General features: G+C 42.5%; 1 protein-coding gene across 16 annotated transcripts in view; it reads right to left on the bottom strand.

The window, feature by feature from the left end:
- LOC122564091 (peripheral-type benzodiazepine receptor-associated protein 1-like) overlaps positions 1-27,520 on the bottom strand; it is a 299,068-nt gene that overhangs the window by 125,824 nt on the left and 145,724 nt on the right. For 13 of the 16 annotated variants that reach the window (XR_006315818.1, XM_043718642.1, XM_043718643.1 and 10 more), the window contains 2 exons: positions 26,249-26,425; positions 7,290-7,424 (listed from right to left, as the gene is read on the bottom strand). Coding sequence is in view for 12 of the 16 variants with exons in the window: in XM_043718642.1 (XP_043574577.1) it covers positions 7,290-7,424; positions 26,249-26,425 (312 nt within the window). In the remaining 4 variants the exon portion in view is untranslated. Of the gene's footprint in view, positions 1-7,289; positions 7,425-19,452; positions 19,477-19,738; positions 19,814-21,457; positions 21,541-26,248; positions 26,426-27,520 lie in introns of those variants that run through there. The other 3 variants (XM_043718649.1, XM_043718650.1, XM_043718651.1) reach the window with 3 other exon arrangements.

Below are 27,520 nucleotides of genomic sequence, written 5' to 3'. Positions count from 1 at the left end.
GACTAGTTGGGCCGAAGGGCCTGTTTCCAAACTGTAAGTAATCTAATCTAATCACAGTTTCTGGGATGTGGTTTCACAGAGGGATCAATGACCAGGGCATAGATTTAAGGTAACAGGCAGAAGGTTTAGAGGAAATGTGAGGAAAAATGTTTTCACCCAGACAGTGGCGGAAATCTGGAATCACTGCCTGTAAGGGAAGTAGAGGCAGAAACTACATGGTTGCTGCGAGGCAGGTTCTATCCTGGGAGTGGGGGGTCTTATAAATTTACATTTAGTGAGTTTTCAATTTTCGAAACTACAATGAGGTCTGTGTGATTTCATTTTAGGTTTTTAATACACATAAAGAACCTCATAGTGATTTTAATGAATGATACACCAGACTGCCACATGATGCAATCTTCCTGGGGACTAGTAACTTTTATTATTAAAGAAGATAAAGTGTTAGATCCAAGAAACTTACTAAGATTATAATTCCGTATTTTTAAACGATCAACAGCAAACTTCACTGCACAATATTAGCACAGTATTACAGTCTATAATACATGTATAACTTATTTCTAAATATCCAGAATATCATATAAGTGACAGATTGATCAAATAACATACATCACATACCAAACAGCAATTGTGGTCAAGACATATCCAATGGATTTCTCAAAAATATCATCAGAATGTTAATAACATGATAACACATGAAGAATCTCACTGAAATTCTCAAAGGAACAACATTCTACACGTTTAATACCCTTGCCTTGAAACTCCCCCTCAGGAATCACTCCATCATAGACCTCCACAGCAACAGGCCCCTAACCAGTCCTGACTGACCTATTGAAAACCTAGAAATAAGCCACTCTCCAATTGCTGGCAGACTTCAATTTTGCCAACATTTTGAACAGCCACACGTAGCACCAATGGAACTAATGGTAGCATAAAGGTTACATTCTCACAGAATATTGGAAATGGATTTCATTAAATATCCACTTATAAGAAAGTGGGGAAGGTTGTTTACAATGGGTTTGGAGGGATATAGGATATTTGATCAGCATAGACAAGTTGGGCCAAAGGAAAGGTTGTTTACAATGGCTTTGGAAAGAGGCAATTTCTTGTAATAAACATCTAACAAATAATTTACATACATTTTTACATTATCTTTTCAAGGCCGAACACCTGCAGTGAAAATACATCAAAATTTTCTTTAAAACTATTGTAAGCAGCTTATAACTCTATTTTGTATTGTAGGTATACTATCATTTTGGTATAACTGCAAACCAATATTCAAGTGACCACCATTCTTCACATTTATGCAAAACAATACAAATGGCCTTACCACTGTTTGCAAGTTAAATACTAAAGAACATAGAGTCATAGAGATGTACAACACAGAACCAGACCCTTCGGTCCAACTCGTCCATGCTGATCAAATATCCTACATCCCTCCAAACCTTTCATATTCATGTGCCCATCCTGATGCCTTTTAAATGTTGTAATTATACCAGCCTCCACCACTTCCTTTAGAAGCTCATTCTATACACGCACCACTCTTTGCATGAAAATGTTGTTCTGTAGGCCCCTTTTAAATCTTTGCTCTCCCAACCTAAACCTATGCCCTCTAGTTCTGGACTCCCCCAACCCAAGGAAAATACTTTGTCTATTTACCCTATCCATGTCCCTCAAGATTTTGTAAACCTCTATAAGGTCATCCTTCAGCCTCTGATGCTCCAGGGAAAACAGCCCCAGCCTGTTCAGCCTCTCCCTGTAGCTCAAACCCTCCAACTCTGGCAACATCCTTGTAAATCTTTTCTGAACCCTTTCAAGTTTCACAACATCCTTCCTATAGGAGAGAGACCAGAATTGCGCACAGTATTCCAAAAGTGGCCTAATCAATGTCATGTATAGTCACATGACCTCCCAACTCCTCCACTCAATACTCTGACCAATAAAGGAAAGCATACTAAATGCCTTCTTCACTATCCTATCCACCTGTGACTCTACTTTCAAGGAGCTATGAACGAGCGCTCCAAGGTCTCTTAGTTCAGCAACACTGCCCAGGACCTTACCATTAAATGTATAAGTCCTGCCCTGATATGCCTTTCCAAAATGCAGCACCTCACATTTATCTAAATTAAATTCCATCTGCTACTCCTCCGCCCATTGGCCCATCTGATCAAGATCCTGTTGTCCTCTGAGGTAACCTTCTTTGCTATCCACTACATCTCCAACTTTGCTGTCATCTGCAAACTTACTAACTATACCTCCTATGTTCACATCCAAATCATTTACATAAATGACAAAAAGTAGTGGACTCAGCAACAATCCTTGTGGCACACCACTGGTCACATGCTTCCAGTCTGAAAACCAACCCTCCATTACCACTCTCTGTCTTCTACCTTTGAGCCCCTTCTGTGTCTAACTGGCTAGTTCTCCCTGTATTCCATGTGATCTAACTTTGCTAACCAGTCTACCACGAGGAACCTTGTCAAACATCTTAGTTAAGTCCACATAGATCACATCCACCGCTGTGCCCTCATCAATTCTCTTTGTTACTTCTTCAAAAAACTCAAACAATTTAGTGAGACGTGATTGCCCATGTTCAAAGCCATGTTGACTACCCATCATCAGTCCTTGTCCATTCAAATACATGTAAATCCTGTCCCTCAGGATTCCCTCCAACAACTTGCCCACCACCAATGTCAGGCTCACCGGTGTATAGCTCTCTAGCTTTTCCTTACTTAAACATGGGGGCTTTTTCTTTATTTTCCCCTCTATCGATAGAAATATATATTCAGTGGGACCCCTAAGTTAGAAAGCATGCATTTCAGATAAACAACCAGCTTCAATGTTACTTCAGATGAAAATATCAACATATAAAATAGGAGCAGACTTACTCCCCATTAAGATCAAGGCTGATCTGTTTATATTTTGAATTCCACATTCCCAACTACCCTCAATAACTTTTGGTTCTCTTGTCTGTCAGGAATCTATCTTATCTCTTGCTTAAAATAATTGCTGCCCTTACTTTGAAACTGCTATCCAGGAGCCACTCCTTCATAAATCACCACAATGATGGCTCCTGTTCTTGTAGATCACCTACTGTTCCTGGTTCTATACTCCCTGGATCCCAGAAATCCATTCCAGCACTCATTCACAAGAAAAACTCTAGCTCTTCACCAACAGAAAGCTTCATCAAGCATGTCTATCCAGGATTCTAAGAGCTTCTCACAATAGAGGTCAAGCTAATCAGCTAATATTTCCTCTGTTATGTCTCCTTCTTCCATTCTTTAATATGGGAATTATACTTTTATGAAAATAAAACAAAGAACTGCAGATGCTGGAGATCTGAAACAAAACAGAAGAGGCTGGAGAAACTCAGCAGGCCTGGCAGTATCTGTGGGGAGAAAGCAGAGGTAATGTTTCAATTCTAGTGGCTCAGAAATAATAGCAACCGTATTTTCTAAGTAGTATTTATATTGGAGATGGGACTGGAGATGGAGCTGGGGTGGGGGTGGGGGTGGGGCACGGTGGTAGTGAGATGGGGATGATGTTGCAAGGTAAGAGATGAGTGGATAGATAGAGACAGAGTCCAAGCTGAGGGAGATAGGAAAGTGGTATAGGGAGGAGGGACTTGGGGAGGGGCGTCGGAAATGTGATAGGTGGAAAGAGGTCAAGGTGAGGGTGATAGGTCAGACTGGGGTGGGGGCGGAGAGGTCGGGAAGAAGATTGCAGGTTAGGAAGGCGGTGCTAATTCGATGGATTAGACTGAGACAAGGTGGGGGGAGGGGAAATGAGGAAACTGGTGAAATCCGAGTTCATCCCTTGTGGTTGGAGGGTTCCTAGGCGGAAGATGAGGCGCTCTTCCTCCAACCGTCATTTTCATTAGTCCATACACATCAGGAGATCAGGATGAAGAAATTAAACTAGCTGAAACAGCATAGAATTGCTTTGGCTGTGGCTCAGGTGATAGCACACTTGCCTCAGAAAAATAAGGTTTCAGGTTCAAAAAACCCACTCCACAGTTTGAGCATGAAAATTAAGGCTAACAGTCCAGTGTAATACTGAGGGAGCACTGCACTGTCTGAAGTGCTATTTATAAATACACAGTTAAACTCAGGTTTACCTGCCTGTTTAGAGAGATATAAACACGAGGTCTTGCACTTTGGAAAAAAGACCACAGGCATGGACTATTTCATAAACGGTGAGAAAATTCATAAAGCCAAAGTACAAAGCGATCTGGGAGTGTTAGTAAGGATTCTCTAAGGTTGACTTGCAGGTTGAGTCCGTGGTTAAGAAAGAAAATGTAATGTTGTCATTTATTTCAAGAGGGTTGGAATGTAAGAGCAGTGAGGTGCTACTAATAATTTATAAAGCTCTGGTTAGGCCCTATTTAGAAATACTGTGTCCAGTTTTGGGCCACACAACTCAGGAAGGACATACTGGCACTGGAGCATGTCCAGCGGAGAATCACATGGATGATCCCTGGAATAGTAGGCCTAACATATGATGAACAGCTGAGGATCCTGGGACTGTATTCGTTAGAGTTCAGAAAGTTATGGTGAGATCTAATAGAAACTTACAAGACAATGCATGGCTTAGAAAGGATGGATGCTGGGAATTTGCTTCCATCAGGCAGGGATACTAGGACTTGTGGGCACAGCCTTAGAATTAGAGGGGGTCAATTTAGAACGGAAATGAGGAGACATTTCTTCAGCCAGAGAGTGGTGGGCCTGTGGAATTCATTGCCACAGAGCACAGTGAAGGCAGGGATGTTAAATGTCTTCAAAGCAGAGATTGATAAATTCTTAATCTCACAAGGAATTAAGGGATACAGGGAGAGTGCGGGTAAGTGGCATTGAAATGCCCATCAGCCATGATTGAATAGCGGAGTGGATTCAATGGGCCGAATGGCCTTACTTCCACTCCTATTTCTTATGGTCTTAAAAGATGAGTAGGTGAGTTATCTTGGTGTCCTAGTCAATGTTTAACTCTCAATCAATACGCTAAAGAACAGATTATCTGGATTGGTTACACTGGTATTTGTGGAAATTTGCTATTTGCAAATGAGCTGCCATATTTCCAATATTATAACAATGACTCCACTTCAAGATGTTCTTCATTGACTGTAAGGCATTCTGAGATATCCAGTAGTCATGAAAAATGCTACATAAATGCAAGTTCTTCTTTTCTTCATTCTTTTAATTCTTCAATGGCAACAGGGGAAGTGCCAGAGGACTGGAGGACAGATAATGCGGTTCCACTTTTCAAGAGGGTGGTAAAGATAAACCAGGGAATTACAGACCAGTGAATCTCAGACCAGTGGTAGGGAAGGTACTGAGGAAAATTCTGAAGGAGAAAACTAATCTCAACTTTGAGAGGCAAAGATTGATCAGAGATAGTCAGCATGGCTTGGTCAGAGGAGAATCATAGCTAACAAATTTGATTGAATGTTTTGAGGTAGTGACCAAGTGTGTAGATGAGGGAAGTATGGTTAATGTAATCTATATGGAATACAGCAAGGCCTTTGATCAGATCCCACTTGAGAGACTAATAAAGAAGGTTAACTTTCACGGGATCCAGGGCAACTTGGCAAGTTAAATCCAAATTTGGCTTAATGATAGAAGATGGAGGATGATGGGAAAAGGCTGTTTTTATGACTGAAGGCCAGTGTCCAGTAGCACACCACAGAGATCAGCACTTGGTCCCTTATTGTTGATGATATATATGTAGAAGAGAATATGGGGGTGATGATAAGTAAGTTTCAGGATGTACAAATATCGGCTGAGTTGTTGACACCAAGATGAAGATATTAGAATTCAGTAGGATCTAGACAGATTGATGACATCTGCAGATCGGTGGCAAATGATGCATTGTGGAAGAAGTAACAAGACAAGGGAGTAATCGTGAATGATGGGACGCAAGGAAGCTCAGAGGAACAGAGGGATCGTGTAGTGCTTGTTCACAGATCCTGAAGGTGGCAGGATAGGTTAATAAGATAGTTAAACAGGCATACAAGACATTTGCCTTTATCAGTTATGGCACAGATTATAAGAGCCCAAAGATTATGTGGACTTGGCTAGGCCACAGTTTGAATACTGTGCTCTGTTCTGGTCATGACACTTTTTGAAGGAATTGATTGCATTGGTCGGAGTACAGAGGAGATTCATCAGGATGTTGCCTGAGACGGAGTGGTTTAGCTAAGAAGAGAGGTTGGATAAGCTCAAGTTGTTTTCTTTCCAGCATAGAAAGCTGAGAAGGGATCGGATTGAGGTGTATAAGATTATGAGGGGCATGGTCAGTGCGGATAAGGGTCAATAACAAGTGGTATATTTTTAAAGTGAAAGGCAAGAGGGGATTTGAGGAAAATATTTTTCACTCAGAGGGTGGTAGGAATTAGTACTGTATTGCTGGAAGGCTAGTTGAAGCAGGAAACCCCACAATCTTTAAAAAGTACTTGGGTGACCACTTGAAATATCATAACTTTTAAGGCTTTGGGCCAAGTGCTGGAAAGTGGGACTCATATAGATTTAGAGTAGTTTTTTGCCAGTACAGACTCGATTGGCCAAAGGGCCTCTTCTGTTCTGTATGATTCTATGCTCCTAGAAAATCCTTGCTATATATGAATTGAACTGGCTGGTTACAGTTATCCATGTAAAACCAAAATACCACAAATGTTGGAGATCTGTGACAAAAACAGGAAGTGTGGGTCTCGGACCTTCTGTAGCGAGAGAATTAGAGTATCAGTTCGAGGTCAGTGACCCTTCTTCAGACATATTAACTCTGCTGTTCTCTCCATAGATGCTGCCAGGCCTGCTGAACTTCTGCAGCACTTTTTGTTTCTATTTCAGTTGTCAACTTGCCTGGTTTTCTTCATCCCACAAACAAAATCTCTCTGCTTCACACTGGATTTTGATGCTGCCTACTCTGTTAACCATTGGTCTTTGGAGTGAAGGAGTCCGAAGCTCTTTGTGCACTCACTTGTTCCTGTTTCAGTCTATCCTGACTGTACAAGACCCACATCCCATATCTCATGTCAGTGATTGTGTTTGAGTAAAACAATGAGCAGGAGAATAGAGTGGATTGGAATTCAAGTATTGGATTTTCCAGGTTAGATAATAAAACAGCATTCAGCCAAGAACAGGACAATTCACTCCTCTAGAATAAGCTACGTGACTATGCAGCGTAATCACAGATCTAAGGAGGCCAACATGTAACTAAGGAAATGGGGAGCAATTGATCTTTTTTTTTAAGATGGGAGTTATTGAAATAAGGCTATGCTGCACAAGTCTTTTACTCACAGTCCCAAGGTTGTGCTGGTGGGAAGGTTCTCGCTGAGACACCACAGCTAACTGCCTCTGTAGCCGCAGCACTTCTTTCTGAGACTCTCTCAGCACCCGCTCAAAATCACTCTGTTTCAACCTATCAGGAGCCTCCTGTGCATAGACAAAAACAGAAGAGGTGCACAGATTTATTGCAGAGATTCATATTTTGAAATATGAAATCAGATAAGATTAAACTGTGAATAAATGAGAACAAATTTTAGATTACAAGATGATAATATGATCTGATTTTCCAAAGACTCTGTAAATAAATCTATAATAATAGTGTACTAAATGTAGTCAGATTGAATACGGAGGTTAACAAGGACAAGTTAGTGTTCATTCTCCACTTTTATGTGGTACTTTTAGCTGACAACATTTTAAACCATGTAAATTGGAACCATGTGGTGTGACCACAGTACAAAAAGAATGAGTGACAATACTTCCTCTTGGCTTATAACTAGGTAATTATATTGAAAGTACTTTCAAGAACCATTTGGAAAGATTGCAATAGATTTAACAACAAAAAGATCTGAATGAGGTGACACCCATCAGGCTGAGATTCAGGAACTATCATATCAATAATGACATTTCTTTTCAAGGGAAGCAGTGTAGGAAGCAAGGGCACATTTATGAAGTGACACAAATTAAACACTAAACTTTAGGCATAAATTTTACATTTGCCTTAACTTAAATTGGATGTGTTCAGTAGCAAAGCATGACAGCAAGCAATTATTTAATATGGCCACTAGCAAAGGAATACTCCAAATAGTAAGAATGTCAGGAGTGATTAAACAATGAGGTACAAATGACTTAGCAGAATATGTGCAAGGAGTCATATGTAAATCTGCCCCTCAAATACGACAAGTACGACAGGAGATTTTATGAACTAAACATCTCCAGATATTCACAGAAGAACATAAGACATAGGAGCAGAAATGAAGCCAAGCAACCCATCAAATCTACTCCTCCATTCAATCATGGCTGATAAGTTTCTCAACCTCATTCTCCCGCTTTCTCCCCATTCCCCTTGAACCCCTTAACCTGCTGCATTTCCACCCACAGTGTACATGCAAGATGACTGATCTTGTAACCCATTAAATTTCGTATACAAGTGATTCAGTTGAGCTATAAGATTCAAGTTGAATGATCCCAAATCAAAGTGCCAATCAGCATCATTCAATATCATAGGCTTGGTGCAAATATGCAGGAAATGTTGAACATGTCAGAGAGGTTTGAGGAAGAGATTAAAAGAAAGTTGATACAAGGCTTTATAAACAGTGGCATGGAATACAAAAACAAAAAAAAGTTATAATCAACTTTTATAAAACACTGATTATGCCTTAACTGGAGTGTTGTGATCAATTTTGGCCATCCAACTTTGGAAATATCACAAAACCCATTCGAGAGAGTCCAAAAAAGACTTACAAGAATGATTTCTGGAACGATTCCAGTAAATTCATTCGTTGGTGAAATTTGGAATGTTGTTCTTAGAGCCGACAAAGTTGAGAAGATATTTAATAGAAATGTTTAAAATCATGTGAGGTCTGTACAACAGCAACTAGAGAGAAATGACTTCCATTGCTGGGAAGGTCAAGAACTAGAGTATACAGATTTGGGAAAGTGGTTCTGCATAGGCAGAATGAGGAGCTAGGAATTAGACTAAAAAGCAGAACCTCACAGGTTATGATATCTGGTAATATCACTGACCTGACATTAGGTACATTAAAAACAGGTACTGTTTACATAAATTTGGAAAGTCAAATACATAGTTTGAAAACTGGCATGGGGGAAGTGAATGTAGTTCCTAGAGAACAGGCTCCAGTTGTGGCAAAGTGGGGGTTAGACTGCTTTGATGGTCTACAGAAAAGCAAAGCTGACTTGAAGACAGGCTATTTTTAATGCAGCAAATAGTTATGATCTGTAAGTGTGGAAGCAGCTTCAATTATGACTTTTCATGACTTTTAAATGGGAATTAAACAAACACTTGAAGGAACAAAATTTGGAAAACTTGAAATAATGGGATGGGCACTGGGACTAGCTAAATTGCATTGGCAGAAATCTGGGTTGGAGTCAAATGGCTTCTTTTGCTATTATAACTATTTTGCAATCCAATTAAGTGAAAAAGGTTTTCAGGAGTTGGTATCTTGCTTAAATTTGCATATTTTTGAGAGGAAATACAAATTAACAATGTGATGGGGTCCTTTTAACCATTAGGAAACTGAAGTTCAACAAAGCTGGTATGAGAAGGGGAAAACTAATTGATTACACATCACATCCATAATAGGGGTTACATCTCTAGCTGCAACGAGGGCAATCGAAGAATTCTACAGGACTCCCCTCAAAACTTAACATGGGAAAACTTTTGCTCCTATTCATGCATTTTTGATTGCATGATACACATTCATTTACCTGAATTTATAGCACATTAAATCATATTTGCATAATCAAAATGGAATGGCAAATGCTGCAGAAAAGCCTCTTCATTCTCTTTAGAACTATCTTAACCACAAACGACGTTGGTTGAAACATTTGGCCTGCAGCTTGTGAAAGAATTATGGGCAGTGCGATTTAAAATCTCATCCAGGGAATGGGTCACACCATCTGGGGAGAACATATTGACACTTGTTGACTTTGGCAATCAGAGTAGAGTGTCCCAATTAAATTGTTTGGGCTAAAAGACATGTAGGCAAACAAGTGTAGTTGAGTGCAAACCTGGAGTTTGAGTAGGAGGTTCAGTGAAGGGGCAGAAGGATTGTTTTCTTCTGTTTTTGCTTTTCTACCCTTATCACAATGGAATTGGTTTTTGCTCTACAACATGAAAGGGAGTTAGTGTCTAAAGTCTATTGTATTTTTAAGATTAACATCAATACAAATTGGTAGCAATGTTTAAAATACGTCGGTAAGTGAAGAATACAATGAAATAATGAATTAAAACTCAAAGGACGGCAGGTCAGGTGATGTGTCAAAGCTGCAGCCTGGCAAGCTTCTGGATTCCATTGTGATGCAGGGTCAACATGCCCACAAAAAGGCTTTGAAGACTGAAAAACTCTGACTCAGAGGTTAGGTGAGGAGGCTGAATTACAGACACCCTAAAGCATCAAGCAAGGGGAAACTTAACTGGACTCTTTGCACCAGGAAGCAGACATACTGCTTACATTAGGACTGGTCAAAGATTAGGGACAGGAGAGTGTGACTGAGAGTGGGAAAGGTAAGGAACCCAGAGAGAAGCTGTCAGGAGTGTCAACTTTGCAATTATCCATTAGAAGTGAAGTACTCTCAGCTTGTTTGGATGAGAGCAGGGACCAAAGGATGGATGAGCAAAGTGACCTTGGCACCATGGTACAGGAGGAGCATCAAGGAATAGTGGGGAATAGTATATTGAGAGGGAGTGCCACTGTTCCTTGCAGCAAAAAATGAGAGAAGATGGCTCAGTTGCTTGTTCAGTGCTAGAATTCCAGAAATCTGCTCAGGATTGGAAAGGAACTTGCAATGGGATGGGGAGGATCCAGGTCTTATGGTCCATTACGTACCAGCAGCATCGAACTTGGGAAAGTGGTTCTGCATAGGGAGAATGAGGAGCTAGGAACTAGACTAAAAAGCAGAACCTCACAGGTTATAATATCTGGTAACATCACTGACCTGACATTAGGTACATTAAAATAGGCACTGTTTACATAAATTTGGAAAGTCAAATACATAGTTTTAAAACGGCATGGGGGAAGTGAATGTAGTTCCTAGAGGACAGGCTCCAGTTGTGGGAAAGTGGGGGCTAGACTGCTTTGATGGTCTATATATGAATAGTTCTGGGACCAAGGTTCTTGTGAACCAAATAACTAGAGAAGTAGAGAGAGTTTTAAACAAAATAGTAAGGGCAAGAGTTCAAATGTGGAAAGATATGGTGCATCACAGAGTAAAGACAAGAGAGAAAAATAGTAATGTGGCAATAATAGGAAGGGACAGAGGGAAAGAAAAACTAGAATACACCAATCAGGAAGAGATGTCACGAAGATAACTTTTAAAAATAAACTGAAGTCTCAGTACATGAATGTGCATAGTATTCATAACAAATCAGATGAACTGATAGCATACCTTGAAGTGAATAAATATAATTTAATAACCAATACAGAATTGTAGTTTCAGGATGACAAGGAACAGGTTCTGAATACTGTGGTGTATTTAATATTTAAGAAGGATAGGAAGCTAATTATATCTGGAGGGGTAGCACTGTCAATTAAGATTTCCAAGAAGAAATCAAGAAGAAATACTGGGCACTTGTGATTAAGAGACAGCAGTAACTATAGGGGACATGCATCGAGACATAAATTTGAAAATCAGACTGATCACAGTATTTGGATGAGGAGTCCACAGGATGAATTTGAGATAGTTTCTCAGAGCAGCATATTCTGGAACTAACCAAAGATTGGAATTCCATAATGTGACAGGATTAATTCGAGGCATTCCTGGGCAACAGCAATTACTATTGAATTGAAATTCATGTTCACTTTGAAAGGGACAACTTTGGGTCTAAATTTAGTATTTTAAATTTAAATAAGATCAATGTTGTGGGCATGAAGGCTGAACTAGCTGAAGTGAACTGGCACTCTAGGCTAGGAGATCGATCGACAGTGTCACAGTGGCAGACATTTAAAGGGATATTTCAGAATAGACAGAATAACTTCATTCCTATGATAAAGAAAATTCCCAAACACCTCTTCAATAATTAAAGAGGTTATTGAAAGTATCAAATTTAAGGCAAAAACACATAGTTGTGTACAGACGAGCAGTAAGTCAGATGATTGGTCAGAATATAAATAATGGCAGAGAATGGCTAAAACATTAATCAAGACAAAGAAATTGAAGTATGAGAGGAAGCTAGCTATAAAGATTAAAAAAGAGACAGCAAGAGTTTCTGCAGGTACATTTATATGGCAAAGATTGAGTATTTGTCCTCTACAAAGTGAGAATGGGGCATTACCAGTAGATAATAAGGAAGTGGTGCAATCCGTGCTGGTACAAACAACCTTGATAGGACGAAAATGGAGGTTCTACTGAAAGAATTTGAACAGTTTAGGGCTAAATTGGAAAGGCGAGTCTGCAAGGTAATAATGTAGAAGTCAATGTATTATAGCCAAATTTGCAGATGACACAAAATAGGTGGAAAGGCAAGTAGTGAGTATGACACAAAAAGTCCATGCAAGGATATAGGCAACTGGGCAAAAACTTAACCAATGGAATATAATGTGGGGAAATGTGAGATTATGCCTTTGCCAGGAAGAACAGAAGAGCTAAATATTACTTAAATGGAGAAATACTGCAGAAAGCTGCAGCACAGAGGGATTTGGGGTACCTCATGCATGAAGTACAAAAAAAGCTAGAGTACAAGTTCACCAGGTAACAGGGAAGGCAAATCGAATGTTGGCCTTTATTTCAAAGGGAATGGAGCATAAAAATAGGGAAGTCTTGCTAAACTATAGAAGGTACGAGTGAGAGTGCAGCTAGAACACAACAGAACAGTTAAGGGCTCCTTATTAAAGGAAAAATATAGTGGCATTGGAGACAGTCCCAAAAATATTCACTAGGTTGACTCCCAATATGGAGAGATTTTCTTATGAAGAGAGGTTGAGTAGTTTGGGCCAGTACTCATTCAAATGTAAAAAGAATGTGAGGTGACCTTATTGAAACATATAAGGCTGTAAAAGCTGGTTGTAAAACATATTCAAGATTGAGACAGTTTTTTTATCATTAAGGAAATTAAGGATTATGTGGAAAAGGGAGGAAAGTGGAGTTGAGGTTTACCAAATCAGTCAGTTTCTCAGTGAATGACAGAGTAGACCCAATGGGCTGAATGGCCCAGATCTACTCCAATGAGTTTTGATCAAACTTCCATTTATGAGCTAAAACAATGATATGGCAAAACTCCACATTTAACATTTTTTATGGTAGCAAGTTACTAAAAAAAAAACTGAACACTTATTTTTGTCAGCAACGTTTTCCTTAAACTAGAGAGAGAAATGTTCCCCTTTTACAAATGGCACAGATCAATTGTATGGATTGACAGTCCTCATAGCAAACAATCGACAACTGCTCTCAGCTCCAACAGCTTCCTGTAGCCCCAATTTGCTGAGTTGTAACTTCAGGTGACCATATCTGAGAACTTCCCTCAATTTTCAGAGGGTTTCTTAAATCTACTGCAAGTATTGAAGCCTTTTTGAAAGATTCTCCTATCCATAGCTATGCCAGGATGAATCTCCCAGAATCTTTAAATTGTTACAGGATACATCTCTTCAATGAGAAACCATCTCACCCTTCTAATTTGATTATGCAAAGTCAAGCAGCTTGTCTCTGTTATCCACTTAGAACTGCCATCGTTTGGACATATTTACAGACTTTTAGGGGAGCCTATAACCTAGTTTCAAAAAAAGCTTTCTCTTCTCTCTTCCCTCTAGCAATGCAAAACACATTAGCCTTGTATTTAGGTGGAAGTGCTAATTAGTTATCTTGATCCCAACTCCCTTTCATCTTAGACGTAATCAGTTTATAGCACAACTCCTTCCAAGCTGATAATTTTTCTGGCCATTTGAGAGACTCAACAGACTATTCATTGTAAACTGAGAGATTTATCTCATTGCCTCTAATTATAAACACCTTGTGCATTCTTCTCAGTGAAACAATCTCAGCTTTCCTGTCATCATTAGCAATCAAACCACCCAGTCTTATGGTCAAGCTAACTGCAGAACAGCTTACATGAACCCCCGTTTTATCCTAAATTTATAACCTGCAGTCCGAAAAGATAATAATCATATACTCCTCACAACGCAAATAAGACAAAGACAGGCAAAAGGAGTAGATCAGAAGAGAATGAGAGGTGCTGGACAGGGGTTTTTGAGCATGGTAAAAATTAGGGGAAGACATGCCAAGACCTGAAGCAGGGTATGAAAGGCCAAGGTGAAAGATAAGAGAATAAATTGAGAGTCTCAGGCCAAGCTTAAAGAATTTCAGATAATGGTAGCATGACCAATTCAAGGGGAAAAGAAAGGGGGAATCAGCAGGCAATGATTGTGGGGGTGGGTGGTTTGTGCTATCCATTACACGTCTGACCCCTTTAGTTCCTCAGTCTGTCCTGCCCCACTTTCAAACCCCAAACCTCCCTTACATTGTCGGACCTTATCTTAAGTACGTCCCTGAAAATTAAGCAAACCTTTCAATGAGTCTTGGCAGCAACACTGGGTTCAGGGCACTTATCAAATGCATAAGAATAGCAATAAGCCATTCAGCCCTTTAAGCTTACTCTGCCACTCAACTAGATCATAGCTGATCATCTACCTTAGTGCAGTAATGTGGCATAACCTCCTATATGCACCTTGATGCCATTAGTCTCTAGAAATCTCTCGATTCCTGTTCTAAAAATACTCAATGATTTAGTTCTAGAGCCTTGGGATACAGAATTCCAAACATTCACCACCCTTTGAATTCATATTCCTCCTCACCTCAGTAGTAAATGGTTTATCCTCATTATCCTATACCTGACATTATCTTCCCTGGTTTTACACTCATCAGCCATGGAAAACTTATCTACATCCGGCCTGTCATGCCCTGTAAGAATTTAGTAAGTTTCAGTGAGATCATCTCATATTCTTCAAAACTTTGACACAGTTTCCCCAATCTCTCCTCATAAGACAACCCTAACATGCCAGAGATCAGTCTGGTTAATCTCCACTGCAATCGCTGAAAGACAAGCATAGCCTTTATTAGATCAGGAGCCAAAACTGTACATAATATTCCAGTTGATGCCTCACAAGAAAGCATGTCAGGTACTGGATATTGAGAGATGACATGAGGTATCGGATAATGAGTGACAATGAGGGGATAAGATAATGTGATGTGAAGTGTAAGGGAAAAGAATATATGGTGCACGACAATGAGAGATGAGAGGCATAAGATACTGGGAGAGAAAATGAGGTAGAAACAGAGTGAAAGAGAATAAGAGGTCGAGGATAATAGGAAATGTGAAGTACAGGATAATGAGAGAGAATACAAGGTACAGAATAACACAAAGTATGTGAGGTGCAGAATACAAGGAGAGAATAATGTGGCAGTTTATTACAAGATAATGAGAGCAAATAAGGGAGTGAATGTGAGGTGTGGGCAGGGAAGATTAAAATAGTAAAGCAGCAAACAGCAAAAAAACCAAGAGCATTAAACAAAACATTCAGAAATGACACAGGTGCTATGAGCACCATGAATGTACTGGTTTGATAATCAGCACATCCTAACCTCCTGAGAACAACTTCTGAGGATCTTCTCTCGTATTATTCCTCCTCCCAGCAAATAGAAGTCTAGGTTATCCATCAAGAGAAAAATAGGCAGAAGGAAAAACCAAAATACAGAAGGGCGAAAAGATATCTACAATAACAGAGATAGCAGAAGGAAATTAGAGAACAGAACAAGGAATGAAAAGTAAAAAAAAGTATGAGATGTAATGAAACAAAAATCGTTTGAATTTGAAATACTTTTGAAACAGTAACTTAAGGATATGTTAGGACTAGGCAACTTAAAATCAGTTGTTTAAAGTTTTGAATTGCTAATCTTCCTCTCTTTTGAGAATTGTGTAATAATTGCTTTATAAATGGTTGGGGTGGTTATCATTTGAACATCACTGGGAAATTCTGCTTCATTGTATGATAGTGATGAACTACCCATGCTCATCTACACTGCTGCTCTTCTCCCACTGTCCATATCTATTTTCACTGGAGTTTATTAAAAGCAAATTTGGAAGAAGGGATCCCAGTTGACTTTCCACTTATGAATACACAGTGCTGACGACAATAACAAAGCCTTTATCACTTACATTAACTCAATTTGAGATTTTTCAATTCTGTAATTGTTCAAATCATTCAGATGTCAACCATGGTCTGATACATCTCACTCTCACCATTTGAGACAGAATATTGTAGATCTGAGCCCTTCTCTACACATGAACACATAAATCAGGCTAACAATCCCAATTACAGTAACTAGGAAGCACTGAACGTGCAGTCTTTCAGATGAAATATTAACCCAGAGCCTTCTCTATCAGCTTAAAATGATGTAAACCACCCCTTGGCCACTACTGGATGAGAAACTGGGGAGTTAGAATCATAGAATCCCTACAGTGTGGAAACAGGCCATTTGGCCCAACAAGTCCACACCAAATCTTTCCAGTATCCTAGCCAGTGCATATCCCTCAACCAACATTGTTAAAAACAGATGAACTGACCATTATTACTTTGCTATTTATGAGATTATGCTATTCATAAGTGGATTGCCCTATTTCCCTTATCACAGTGTTCAAAAATAACCAATCAGCCAAGTGCTCTGGAACACAATAGCCCAATTATGAAGATCTTTAAGGGAAAGCAGTAAAGTCGGGAAACATTTAAACAACATCTGCAGAATCTGTAATTGGTCCAAATGTTTGAAAATTACTTTTAAGAGTTTTTGAAGGAATCAACTGTAATTTTCATGTATAAGAAGAAATCCTAGTTCTTGTGACCTGGCAAATCCGGAACTGAAATCAATATCAACAGGAAGAAAATTAAGAAATAAACCTACAGCGGTATAATACAAAGGAGAGCTACAACCAAATAACTGAAGGGTGGAGGCAATCAGCAGACACAAACAGAAAGCAGAAAGAAAGATGAACATAGAGAAATCTTGCAAAGAGCAGATAATAATCCACAGGAAGAGATCAGTTTTTCTGTTTAGTGGAAAAGGAGACATGAGTTCTTGAAGGTGCAATGTGAGCTAGATTTAAAAAAAAGCCTTGAAATCTGAAGTAAAGCTCAGAAATGCAACAGAGCTGGATATGTTCTCAGAAGTGGCCAAATTGTGAACCACGGTGCTATTGGTTGGTCAGTTGAAAAGGAACGATGAAATTATATACCATAGGATAGTCATGATGCAAGCAAGAGTAGGTTTGTAGAAGTGGGTTTTGCTGATGACTATTGATTGTGAAAGCTGGTGTATGTTAGGGCTCTTGATCTACCCAGCAAAAATAAAGAACAGCATTCTGGGGAACTCTGTAGCATTTGTCACATTGACACGGCATATGATGAAAATCCTTGAGATTCCACAAGATTCTGGTAAGATGTGAAAATATCGGAGTTGTTTTGGTGGGTGACATCAACTCCACCCATATTGACTGGGACTACCTCAGTGTTGGGGTTTGGATGGGGAGCAATTTGTTAGGTGTGTTCAGGAGACCTTTTTGAAACAGTATGTGGATAGTCTAATGAGGGAGGGCTTGTTCTGGACCTGGTATTGGGAAATGAGCCTGTTCATTTTTGGGAATAGTGACCATAATTCAGTAGGTTTTTGGTTACTCATGGATAAGGACAAGAGTGGACCTTGGATAAAGATGTTAAACTGACAGAAGGCCAACTACAACCAAGTTAGACAAGAATCAGAGAATAGGCAGAAGTGGGTACTGCAGACACTGATGATCAGAGTCAAGATTACAGTGGTGCTGGAAAAGCACAGCAGGTCAATCAATGAGGCTGGGAGCCTCAAGAGTTGAGAGATAAATGGGAGGGGGTGGGGCTGGGTTGAAAGTAGCTGAGAGATCATTTCCCCTCCCCCACCTTACCCCAGTTCCAACCTTCCAGCTCAGCATCGTCCTCCTCACTTGTCCTACCTGTCAATCTTCCTTCCCACCTATCCGCTCCACCCTCCTCTCTGGCCTATCACCTTTATCCCCATCTCCATCCAACTATTGCACTCTCAGTTACCTTCTCCCCAGCCCCACCCCCCTCCCATTTATCTCTCCATCTCCGAGACTCCCAGCCTCATTTCTGATGAAGGGCTTTTGCCCGAAATGTCAATTTTCCTGCTCCATGGATGTGGCCTGACCTGCTGCGCTTTTCCAGCACAACTCTAATCAAGAGTCGGAGAATGTATATTGGGAGCACCTGCTTGAGATTAACTCCACATCTGACATGGGGGAGTCTTTAAAGATCAGTTGATTAGTGTGCAGGACAGGCAAGCTCCTGTGAAAATGGAGGACAGGAAAAATTGTCAGCTTAGTCAAAAAAAGCATACTTAACATTCAGGCAACTAAAAACACACAAAGTCCTTGTAGAACATAAAGTAGGAAGGAACTCAAATGGAGAGAAGGGAGGGCTAAAAAGGGGCCATGAAATGTTCTTGGCCAACAGGATTAAGGAAAATCCCATGGCATTTAATGCATACTTTAGCAGCAAGAGGGTCCCTAGGGAAACACTAGGCCCACTCAAAGATTTAGGCCAGAGGAAGAGGGTGAGATCTTTCCTGAGTACTTTACATAGTGTGGGAGAAAGGTAAACCGCTCTGCCGGCCCACTACTTATTCACAGAACCCATACCTGTTGTTAGCTGAACACAGCATATCCATAATACCTCAACTTGATCACGATCTGCTCAGAAACTAAACAGCAAAACAAGACATTACCTAAACAGCTTCCAGACTGAAGGAATACACTCCTTAAATGACCTGATAACAGACATCCTACCTCACAATAGCATCACAACTCTTGTAGCCCTGATACCATCCCCAGTCTCCTCAGGTCCTAACTAGACTGAATGGCACCCAGATACCTGACGAAAATACACACCACCCTGCAGACCCATTGAAACCAGAATACTGGACATTAGCACCTGCTCGAGCAGAGGACCAGAACCTCCTGTTACAATTATTACCTGATTGCTACTACCGGACAACCGATTGTTTTCCATTGAATTCATACTGTCTTGTAATTAACAGTACACTACTGTAACACTATAAAAACTTTGTATCTGCAGCCCGGGGAAGAGGATCCTTGACTTAACTGTGCAGAGTGTCCGTTTTGTACCAATCCTGTCAATTTCTCTTCCCCACCATAGCGTGAGAAATAAGCCAGTCGTGTCAATTTCACAAGATCTGTGTGTGGCCTCTACTTGTAATTGGATGATTCTCCGACAGTTTTGGTGTAGCCGACAGGCCCTTAACAGAGTAACGGACTGCACCTACATCTTAAACAACTCGGGGTTGGTGGGCTCTGACCTCACGCAATGGGCCAGGCCTCAGGGAAAGAGTGGAAGATGCAGAAGGGAACTAAAATACTAATGATACCGAGTGCATTCCTCACCTCATCCTGACAGGGGACAGATGGCAAGGTCAGACGGTAGACAGGGCGGCCCCTACAACTTCTCCCCCAATACATTTCTCTCAAAATTCGGCTATTTTGCATGAACCTGGCCTGAGCTGGCGGGCCGGTGTGCAGAAAAGACACGTGCCAAGCAAGACGGAAAATTGGAAAGACTGTTGATTCAAATTTCTCAACTTGAAGGTCCTGAGATCATGGGAAATTGACTAGGGCGCCCCTGCTTGCTTTATTCATTTGTCTAGTGTTCTGTACTGTCTGTCTGTCCTACCTGTGTGTCTCTGTGACAGTCAGTGCTGCAGCCTGCCTTGCACTCCCAGTTCGGCCACTTAAAGGGACATGGGTGCGCGGAACTCCAGACTCTGCAAGGACCGACTGCACACAGGAACAGCTCTGCCTCGTCCCCTCGGGGAGAAAGGTCCATAGCCACTGATTTTGTCATGGAGAACACAAAGGCGCCATGGTAAATACGTGTGTTTCAAGACCAAGGTAGGAGATCCTCTTTTTACACCTGGGTCACCGGCAGACACAGTTTTAAAAGAGACAGAGGACAGCAGATATGTAATCCCCTTCAGCGGGAACGTCTACATATGGTCTCATGGCAACTGGCCATATGGAGGATCCTTTAATATTGATAAACTTGATTATTGGACCGCGACTATGATGGGCAGGCATAGGGACCCCTCCTGGGACACTTCCTATCTGCTGCAGTGCCTGGAGAAGTTTAAGGAAGTAACGAAGGGATACCAGCCCCTGACGTTAAAGAGCACCATCAGGCCCCAGACACTATGTCCCTGGCAGCATCTGTAAGGAGAGAAAAGAGCTGGTCAGTTAGACTCGAAATGTCAGCTCTTTTCTCTCCTTACAAAAGCTGCCAGACCTGCTGAGATTTTCCAGCATTTTCTCTTTTGGTTTCAGATTCCAGCATCCGCAGTCATTTGCTTTTACTTTTACGACTATTTCCCTGAATCCCATGCCCACTGCCTCGCCGCCGTACAACCCTCAGTACCCTAAGGTCTCCCTGCCAACTCCAGAACCAGACCCACTGACAAATGCAGCCCCAGAAGGACGTGGCAGCTACAGAAGCCTGACTTGACACCGCCACCCGAACCCGCTCAGACCACCACGCTGACGTGGCGTGGAGCTCTGCCCTGAAAGCACAACATCCCCCGCATTATGATCAGCTCCACTGGCCTTGATAAGTCCTGGACCCACGCTGAGGTCCGAGCTATGCTACAGGACGCCCCAGACACGTGAAAGCGCCCTAGTGCATTCCACAACTGGCTCTCCCAGATTTGTGCCATTTACAATTGCCTGCAGCAGGATGTACAAACCCTCCTGCAGCTGGCTTACGGAAGCCACTGGGCAACGGTTCGTCCATCCATCGAGTTTCCCATCAAGCCGTGGGATGCAGCACGGGAGCACAGTAGCTGGCTCTACAGAATTGTTAAGGAGGCGATTAAAGCAGCTGCAAGGCAACAGGCTGACTTGGGTGCACTTACCCATTGCCTGCAGAAAACAGATTGTTCCTGACTGTATCACCCACTTTAAGGATGTCTGGGACTCCTTAGCAGGCATACCCTTACTAGGAAACGAGAAATTAGCTGTTCAGACTCTGTCGATAGCATGCTGCCTATATATGCCCCTTGTCATAATTTGACTTGGCAGACAACAGAGTGGGGGGAACACACTCGCCCCATTAAACAGTTTAGACAGGAGTGGATTGTTTGAGGTGCAGAACCAGAAGGAAGCGTACCCCTGGCTCACACAACCTGATAACCGGAGGGGCAGTTATAGGCAGACGCAGCACAATCGTTACAGACCTAGAGATAAGTTGTGGGGTCCGTAGTAAGAGAGGCCACTGGCCAAAGGATTGTTGGGCAGCTCCAGCCAGCAACACCTGAATGCTTCCACCCTCCTCCAGCCCTCACAGACACAACAAAATTGGATTCCCCCTCCCCCCCAGTGACAGCATCAACAGGCCGCCTACACTGTTGCTGAGCCATTTCCCTGGGGCCCGAAACCCTCGGGCTGCCGTGGGAGGGAGGTCCTGCAGGCTGCCTCTATACGCCTCTCCCACTTCCCGTTGGAAAACCCAATGATAGACGTGGAGGTGGGGGGTGTCTCATTTCAGTCTTGGTGGACTCTGGGGCCACCCACTCGTCTGTACCTCCCTCTCACAAACCGTTCGCACCGTGGGCATCTCCGGAGTATCCATGCTACAGCCACTATCAAACCCTGTCAACTTTAGCATAGGTCACTGCCCTGGATACAGCGGTAATCTCTGCAGTAGCCTTCCTGGGCTGGCAAACTCTTTGTAACTTAAACACTAGCATTCATTGCTCTCCCCAGGGTCTCACATTAGAAATCCCTGACACACCATTATTTCATACTTCAGGCTGCCATTTCCAGCAGCCTAGAGTCCTCTACTCCTACCAGCTACATTTACACCTCATCATGTTGGCACATGCCTGTCCACACCCTCCTTGACCCCTTCCTTTCCCTCCTCCTGACAGCCTTTCCATCCCCTGCTGTATCCTTCCTCTGCCAGGTGATATTGACAGGCCATGTCCTTTGTCAATGTCATTGCACTGCCTCAGGCCCAGAGGACCTTGGATCACCTTCCATTGCACTTGCAGACTCCCATCTTGCTTTGACCTCCCCGCTGGCACTGTCTGGACTGTATTTTGTGGGACCACAGGGGGGTTGTAGCAGAAGTCCAGCTCAATGCAGAGCAGACTGCACTGTTCTGCCACGAGCTGGCCTCATCAACAGCCCCTCGATCCCCAAGGATTTAGGATCCATGACAGCATGGCTATGATTCCATAGCGACCATTCCACTTTTTGTCCCTTGACCCTGCCAGTGGCCCGTCAGTTCAGATTGCCCAACTAAGACAGACTGAGTTCTGCGTGCGCTGCACTCCTATATCGGTGCAGGCCACCTTCACCAAACAAAGTCCAGCCGCTGCCCAACCTTCTGGGCTCGCTGTGGGCACATCACTTCAATCATGCAGGCCCAGTGCTATCTGTCCCACCATGTACAGTAACACTCAAGCACGGAGCTGGCCTGCCATCAATACGCCAGTACCCACTGTCACCGGTGATAACAGAGGGAATCAAACCGGTCATTGACTCCCTCTTGAAACAGGGCATCTTGATGCCTATGACTGCCCCTACAATTCCCCTATCTTGTCTATCCCAAAACCCGGGAGGCCAGGGAAATGGCGTTTTCAGGACCGACAGGCAATCAATTCCATCGTTGTTCCCAGCTCCCCGGTGGTCCCTGACATGAACGCCATTCTCACCAGCGGACACTTGCTTCTCTGTAATTGACTTCTGTTCAGCCTTTTTCTCCATCAAATCATCCCCTGAGAGCCAGTACCTCTTCGCTTTCACTTACGGTGGCCACCAGTATACATGGATCCGGCTTCCTCAAGAGTATACAGACAGCCCCACAGTCTATGCCTCTGCAGGACACTGGATGCTTACAACCCTGCACTTGCTGTGCCAAAGCACTCTCCTTCAGTACGCCGACAATTTATTAGTGGCCTCCACCTCCACTGATTCATGCATTCGGACACTGTTGGTTATTCCACTGCCTGGCACAGGATGGACACTGGGTCTCCAAAGACAACATGCAACTCTGTCAGGAGACAATACAATACCCGGGATATGAACTCTTGCATGGCCTCAGAGCACTGTCTAAGGAGCGGGTGACAGCCATTATCAAGCTCTCCCTGCCTGCCACATGGTCTCTGCTGCTAGCTTTCCTGGGGGATGATCAATTATTGCAGGCATTAGATTCCTGATCACTGTGCCATTAATGCGCTCCTTACGTGAGGCATCCTCATCAAAGCAGCCAAAGATGTGCTGGACGCCTAGGATGGAACAGGCATTCACAAACCTCAAGCAACGGCTAATCTCCGCTCCTGCTCTGGGAATCCTTGACTATTCACAGCCATTTTACCTGTACATGACTGAGAAAGAGGGATATACATCCAGCATCTTAACACAGGTTCATGGAGATCTCCAGCACCCCATAGCTTTTTATTCTGTACAATTGCCACTGGTTGTAAGGGGAATGCTGGCCTGTTCAAGAGCTGTGGCGGCCACTGCGGTAATGGTAGAGAAGGCCACCTGCATTGTGCTGGGCTACCCATGCACTGTTTTGGTTCCCCATTTGGTCTCCCTGTGCTTAACTCAGCAGCAACACATCACTCGGAGAACAGGTTACGAGATTGCATTGCTCTCCCAGGCCAACTTCTCCCTTCAGCGTGCCCCCACTTTAAACTCCGCCACTTTTCTTCCTGTCACCCAGGAAGCCTCTGCAGACAACCATGATAGTTTCGACCTTGTGCAGCAGGTTGTCACCCCACGCGCTGATCTCTCTGAAACACTGCTAGATAACCCTGACCTAATCGTCTTTACAGATAGGTCTTCATTCAGACCCTCAGACCAACAGACACTGGCAGGATACGCCAGGGTACACCCTTTGAGACCAAGTCTGCCGCGCTACCAATGGGACATCCGCAGAAGCTGGAACTACTCGCCCTCATCAGAGTCTGTATTATCACTGAAGGCAGTTCAGCCAACATTTATATGGACTCCAGGTATGCTTTCGGAGTCATCCATGACTTGGGCACCATCTGGAAACAGAGGGGTTTTATTACTTCAGCAAGGAAGCCATTACAACATGCTCAGTTAATTGACGACCTGCTAAAAGCTATCCTCCTACCCTCTGCTGTGGCTATTATAAAGTGTGCTGCCCACACCTCTGCCAGTGACGCTGTCATCCCTCAGAAATGCCTCTGCTGACACAGCGGCTCGATAATTTGATTTAAACCCTACTACAAACATCCTACAGACCCCCAGGATACGGAAACCTCTGGAATCCCCATACCTCACAGACGCAATACAAGCAGCTCAACAAGCTGTTCCACAGGTGGAAAAGGATAGTTGGTTCCGCCTCAGGGCGAGGCAATCACCCTCCCTACAACTACTGGTGCATTCCAATGGCTGCATTATCTGTCCCAAGGTCCACCTACATGCACTGGCCCTAGCAGTCCACGGCATTGGCCACACAGGGAACAGGGAGGGTGGTACATCCGGTCAGGCAATCTTAGTATGTGCCAGGATTTGTAGCTACAACCCAAGCCCTGCTGTCACGCTGTGCCACTCGCCTCCAAAACAATGCAGGCAAGCCTATCGCCAAGTATGACCACTTACTTATTCCTGAGGGACCCCTTCATTCATCTACAAATCAACTATGCCCACACGCCCCCGAAACAAGACTTTAAATATATTTTGGTCATTATTGATATGTTTTCTAAGTGGGTGGAAGCGTACCCAACAAGAGGGGATGACACCAGGAGAGTGATTAAATGTCTGATGAAAGATGTTATTCCCAGATTCGGAATGCCGGTAATATTGCAACGGACAGGGGGACCCACTTCAAAAAGAACATCACAACTGGTATTAGCGAAGTGCTCGGAATACCATGGAAACGGCACATTCCCCATCTGACATGGTGGAACAGATGAATGGCACACCTAAAACTACCCTAACTAAAATTACCCAGGAAACAGATCTGCCCTGACCAGACACCTTGCCCCTTTTGAGGTCCTTATGGGAAGACCCATGCCTACAGCAAAAAGGCCCCCAAAACTCTCCACAGAAACAGCACTACTCCTGACACAGGAGGCTGTGCTAGATTACATCCAAGCCCTCAGTTGGGTCATTAACCCTAATCATGATTTGGTGAAGGCAGGGATGTCCACACCCCACCTCGAGCCACTTCATCCGTTCAAACCTAGGGACTATGTAATGATCAAGTCACTAGAAAAAGATCCCCTCTCTCCTCGGTGGAAAGGTCCGCACCTGGTGCTTCTGACAAGCTGTCAAACTGAAAGTGGATAGTACTGATGCATTTAAGGGAAATTCAGATAGGGACAAATGAGATGAAGTAAGATGAGAGGAGGTGGCTTGTGTGAAGCACAAACACTGTCACAAACCTGTTGCACTGAATGATCTATTTCTGTGGAATACTGATGTGCAGTTTGAATGCTGTCCTTTAACAGCAAGTGTGCCCAGCAGAGGGCCAGCACCATACACTCAGCAGTGACTTGCAAAATAGTCATGCTGCAACACCCAAACTTCAGAAACCAAAGGACACTGCAAAATTAAACTGTGGAATTTTGCGAATAAATTCTAACAGTGTTTAGAACTAACAAATGGTGAATTTTAATTTTCCATTGCCATTATCCCTTGATACCTTCCTGTGACTTTCCTCTGTGCATATGGTGATGGGGCATTCTTTCTAAAGCTGTTACTGAAAGGAATAGAATGTACACTGTGCTTGAAGTTTCATATAATCTGCAGTCCTTATCATTTAGCTCTTTACTATGATAAGTTAATGGTTTGGGGATTTACAGGACTTACTCTTGATGGTTGTTACATAATGTTCAGTGTACTTCAATGCAGCTGAGAGTAATACAAGCAAATACAAAGGCAAAGTCTACACGTGTATGAACAGATCTGCACGTGGCCAATTTTAGTGTCAGAACATAACTAATGCATTTGAATTTATGGATTATTTAATAGAGACATTTTTAAACTCAATTATGATTTTCAAGGCATTGTAGGAGAATGATGGTGAGGTACAAGATCAGCCATGATCTCCTTATATTTTTATGAGTAATTCCAACCTCTGCATAATCTTGTTGAACAGCAAGAATTCTCTTGAGAATAAGATGATATTCTAAAGCTGAGAATTTTTTTTTACCTTTGATGGTTCCAGTTTTTCATGAAGATCACGACATTCTTGCCTCAGTTCCTCAATCTGTTTGTCCTTGGCAAGGATGATATCAGCATGTTCGGAAAGATCTTTGGCACGTTGCCTGGCAAAGGCCTTCTTGTAATGTTCCAGATTGGAGCCTTTAGCTAGGACAGGAGAGTTCACCTAAATGAAATACCAGAGTAAGATACTAAGGATAATTTTCAACAACAGCAATAGGTACATACTGATAGTCTGACTTTGATTAAAATCTGACCTTTGAGTGTCAATTCCTTACCAATCCCCATCTGGCTATACTTGGCATCAGCTGTGCCAGTGTAACCAATCCAAAGGAAGAATGTCTGAGTCACTAAGACATACTTTGACTTTCCAGCAATTTCTCCAGCATCATGGTCTTCTTATCCCAGTCTTTGACTGTCAGCCTCTAAACTGAGCTCTCTCCACCTCATCTCAATCTCTAGCTCAACTCCTTTTAGCCTCTGAGGAAGGGTCACTCGACCTGAAACGTTAACTCTGATTTCTCTCCACAGATGCTGCCAGACCTACTGATCTTCTCCAACAATTTCTGTTTTTAATCCCTTTAGTCTTCTTCCTCCAAACGTCCTGTTCTCTAAGCATCCTAAAACCACTTCGTCCCACATGAATTCACTGAATCACATTCACAGCCAATCCCTTACCATTACTTTGATTTTCTATCTTCTCATGGCTTCAATCATTGACAATGCCATTTCTGGTCATTTCCATACATGCCTAACTGTCAATGTTGCCTCATTCCTTTTCTGTCTCTATCTATGTCCACATTGGCAAGAAATCTTTCCTCAAGTTTTTTTTTCCCCAATTGCATTGCTTTAAATGCCCGGTCTTGACGTTTTATTCACTACCTCTGCAACTGTCAATCATTCCTATACACGCATTTGATGGCCTCATTCCCTGGAAAACCTTGACTTTCTTTTATCCTGAGGATTATATTTGGTTCTGTCCACATCAACTCTCCCATAAATTCAAGCATCATAAACTTTAGCAAATGTGCCAGATAACTGGAATAGCCATTCATCACCAGTGCTGCTTAGACAACATAAAATAGCCCAATACTGGAGAATCCCCATAGAACACCTCAGGCTCCTGAACTTGCTTTCAAAATCTCTATCTTTCCAGCATCTTGATTCTATTTATTTTTTAAAATTCACCTCTATGAACAAGACATTTGGTTATCTCCCCTAACCTTTACCTAGGCTTCGCATGCATTTTTGCTTACTTGTC

The sequence above is a fragment of the Chiloscyllium plagiosum genome, chromosome 28 (genome assembly GCF_004010195.1).
Source record: "Chiloscyllium plagiosum isolate BGI_BamShark_2017 chromosome 28, ASM401019v2, whole genome shotgun sequence".
Classification (NCBI taxonomy): Eukaryota; Metazoa; Chordata; class Chondrichthyes; order Orectolobiformes; family Hemiscylliidae; genus Chiloscyllium; species Chiloscyllium plagiosum.
The sequence above is the reverse complement of the archived record's forward strand: the minus strand, read 5'-3'. Positions and strand labels throughout refer to the sequence as shown.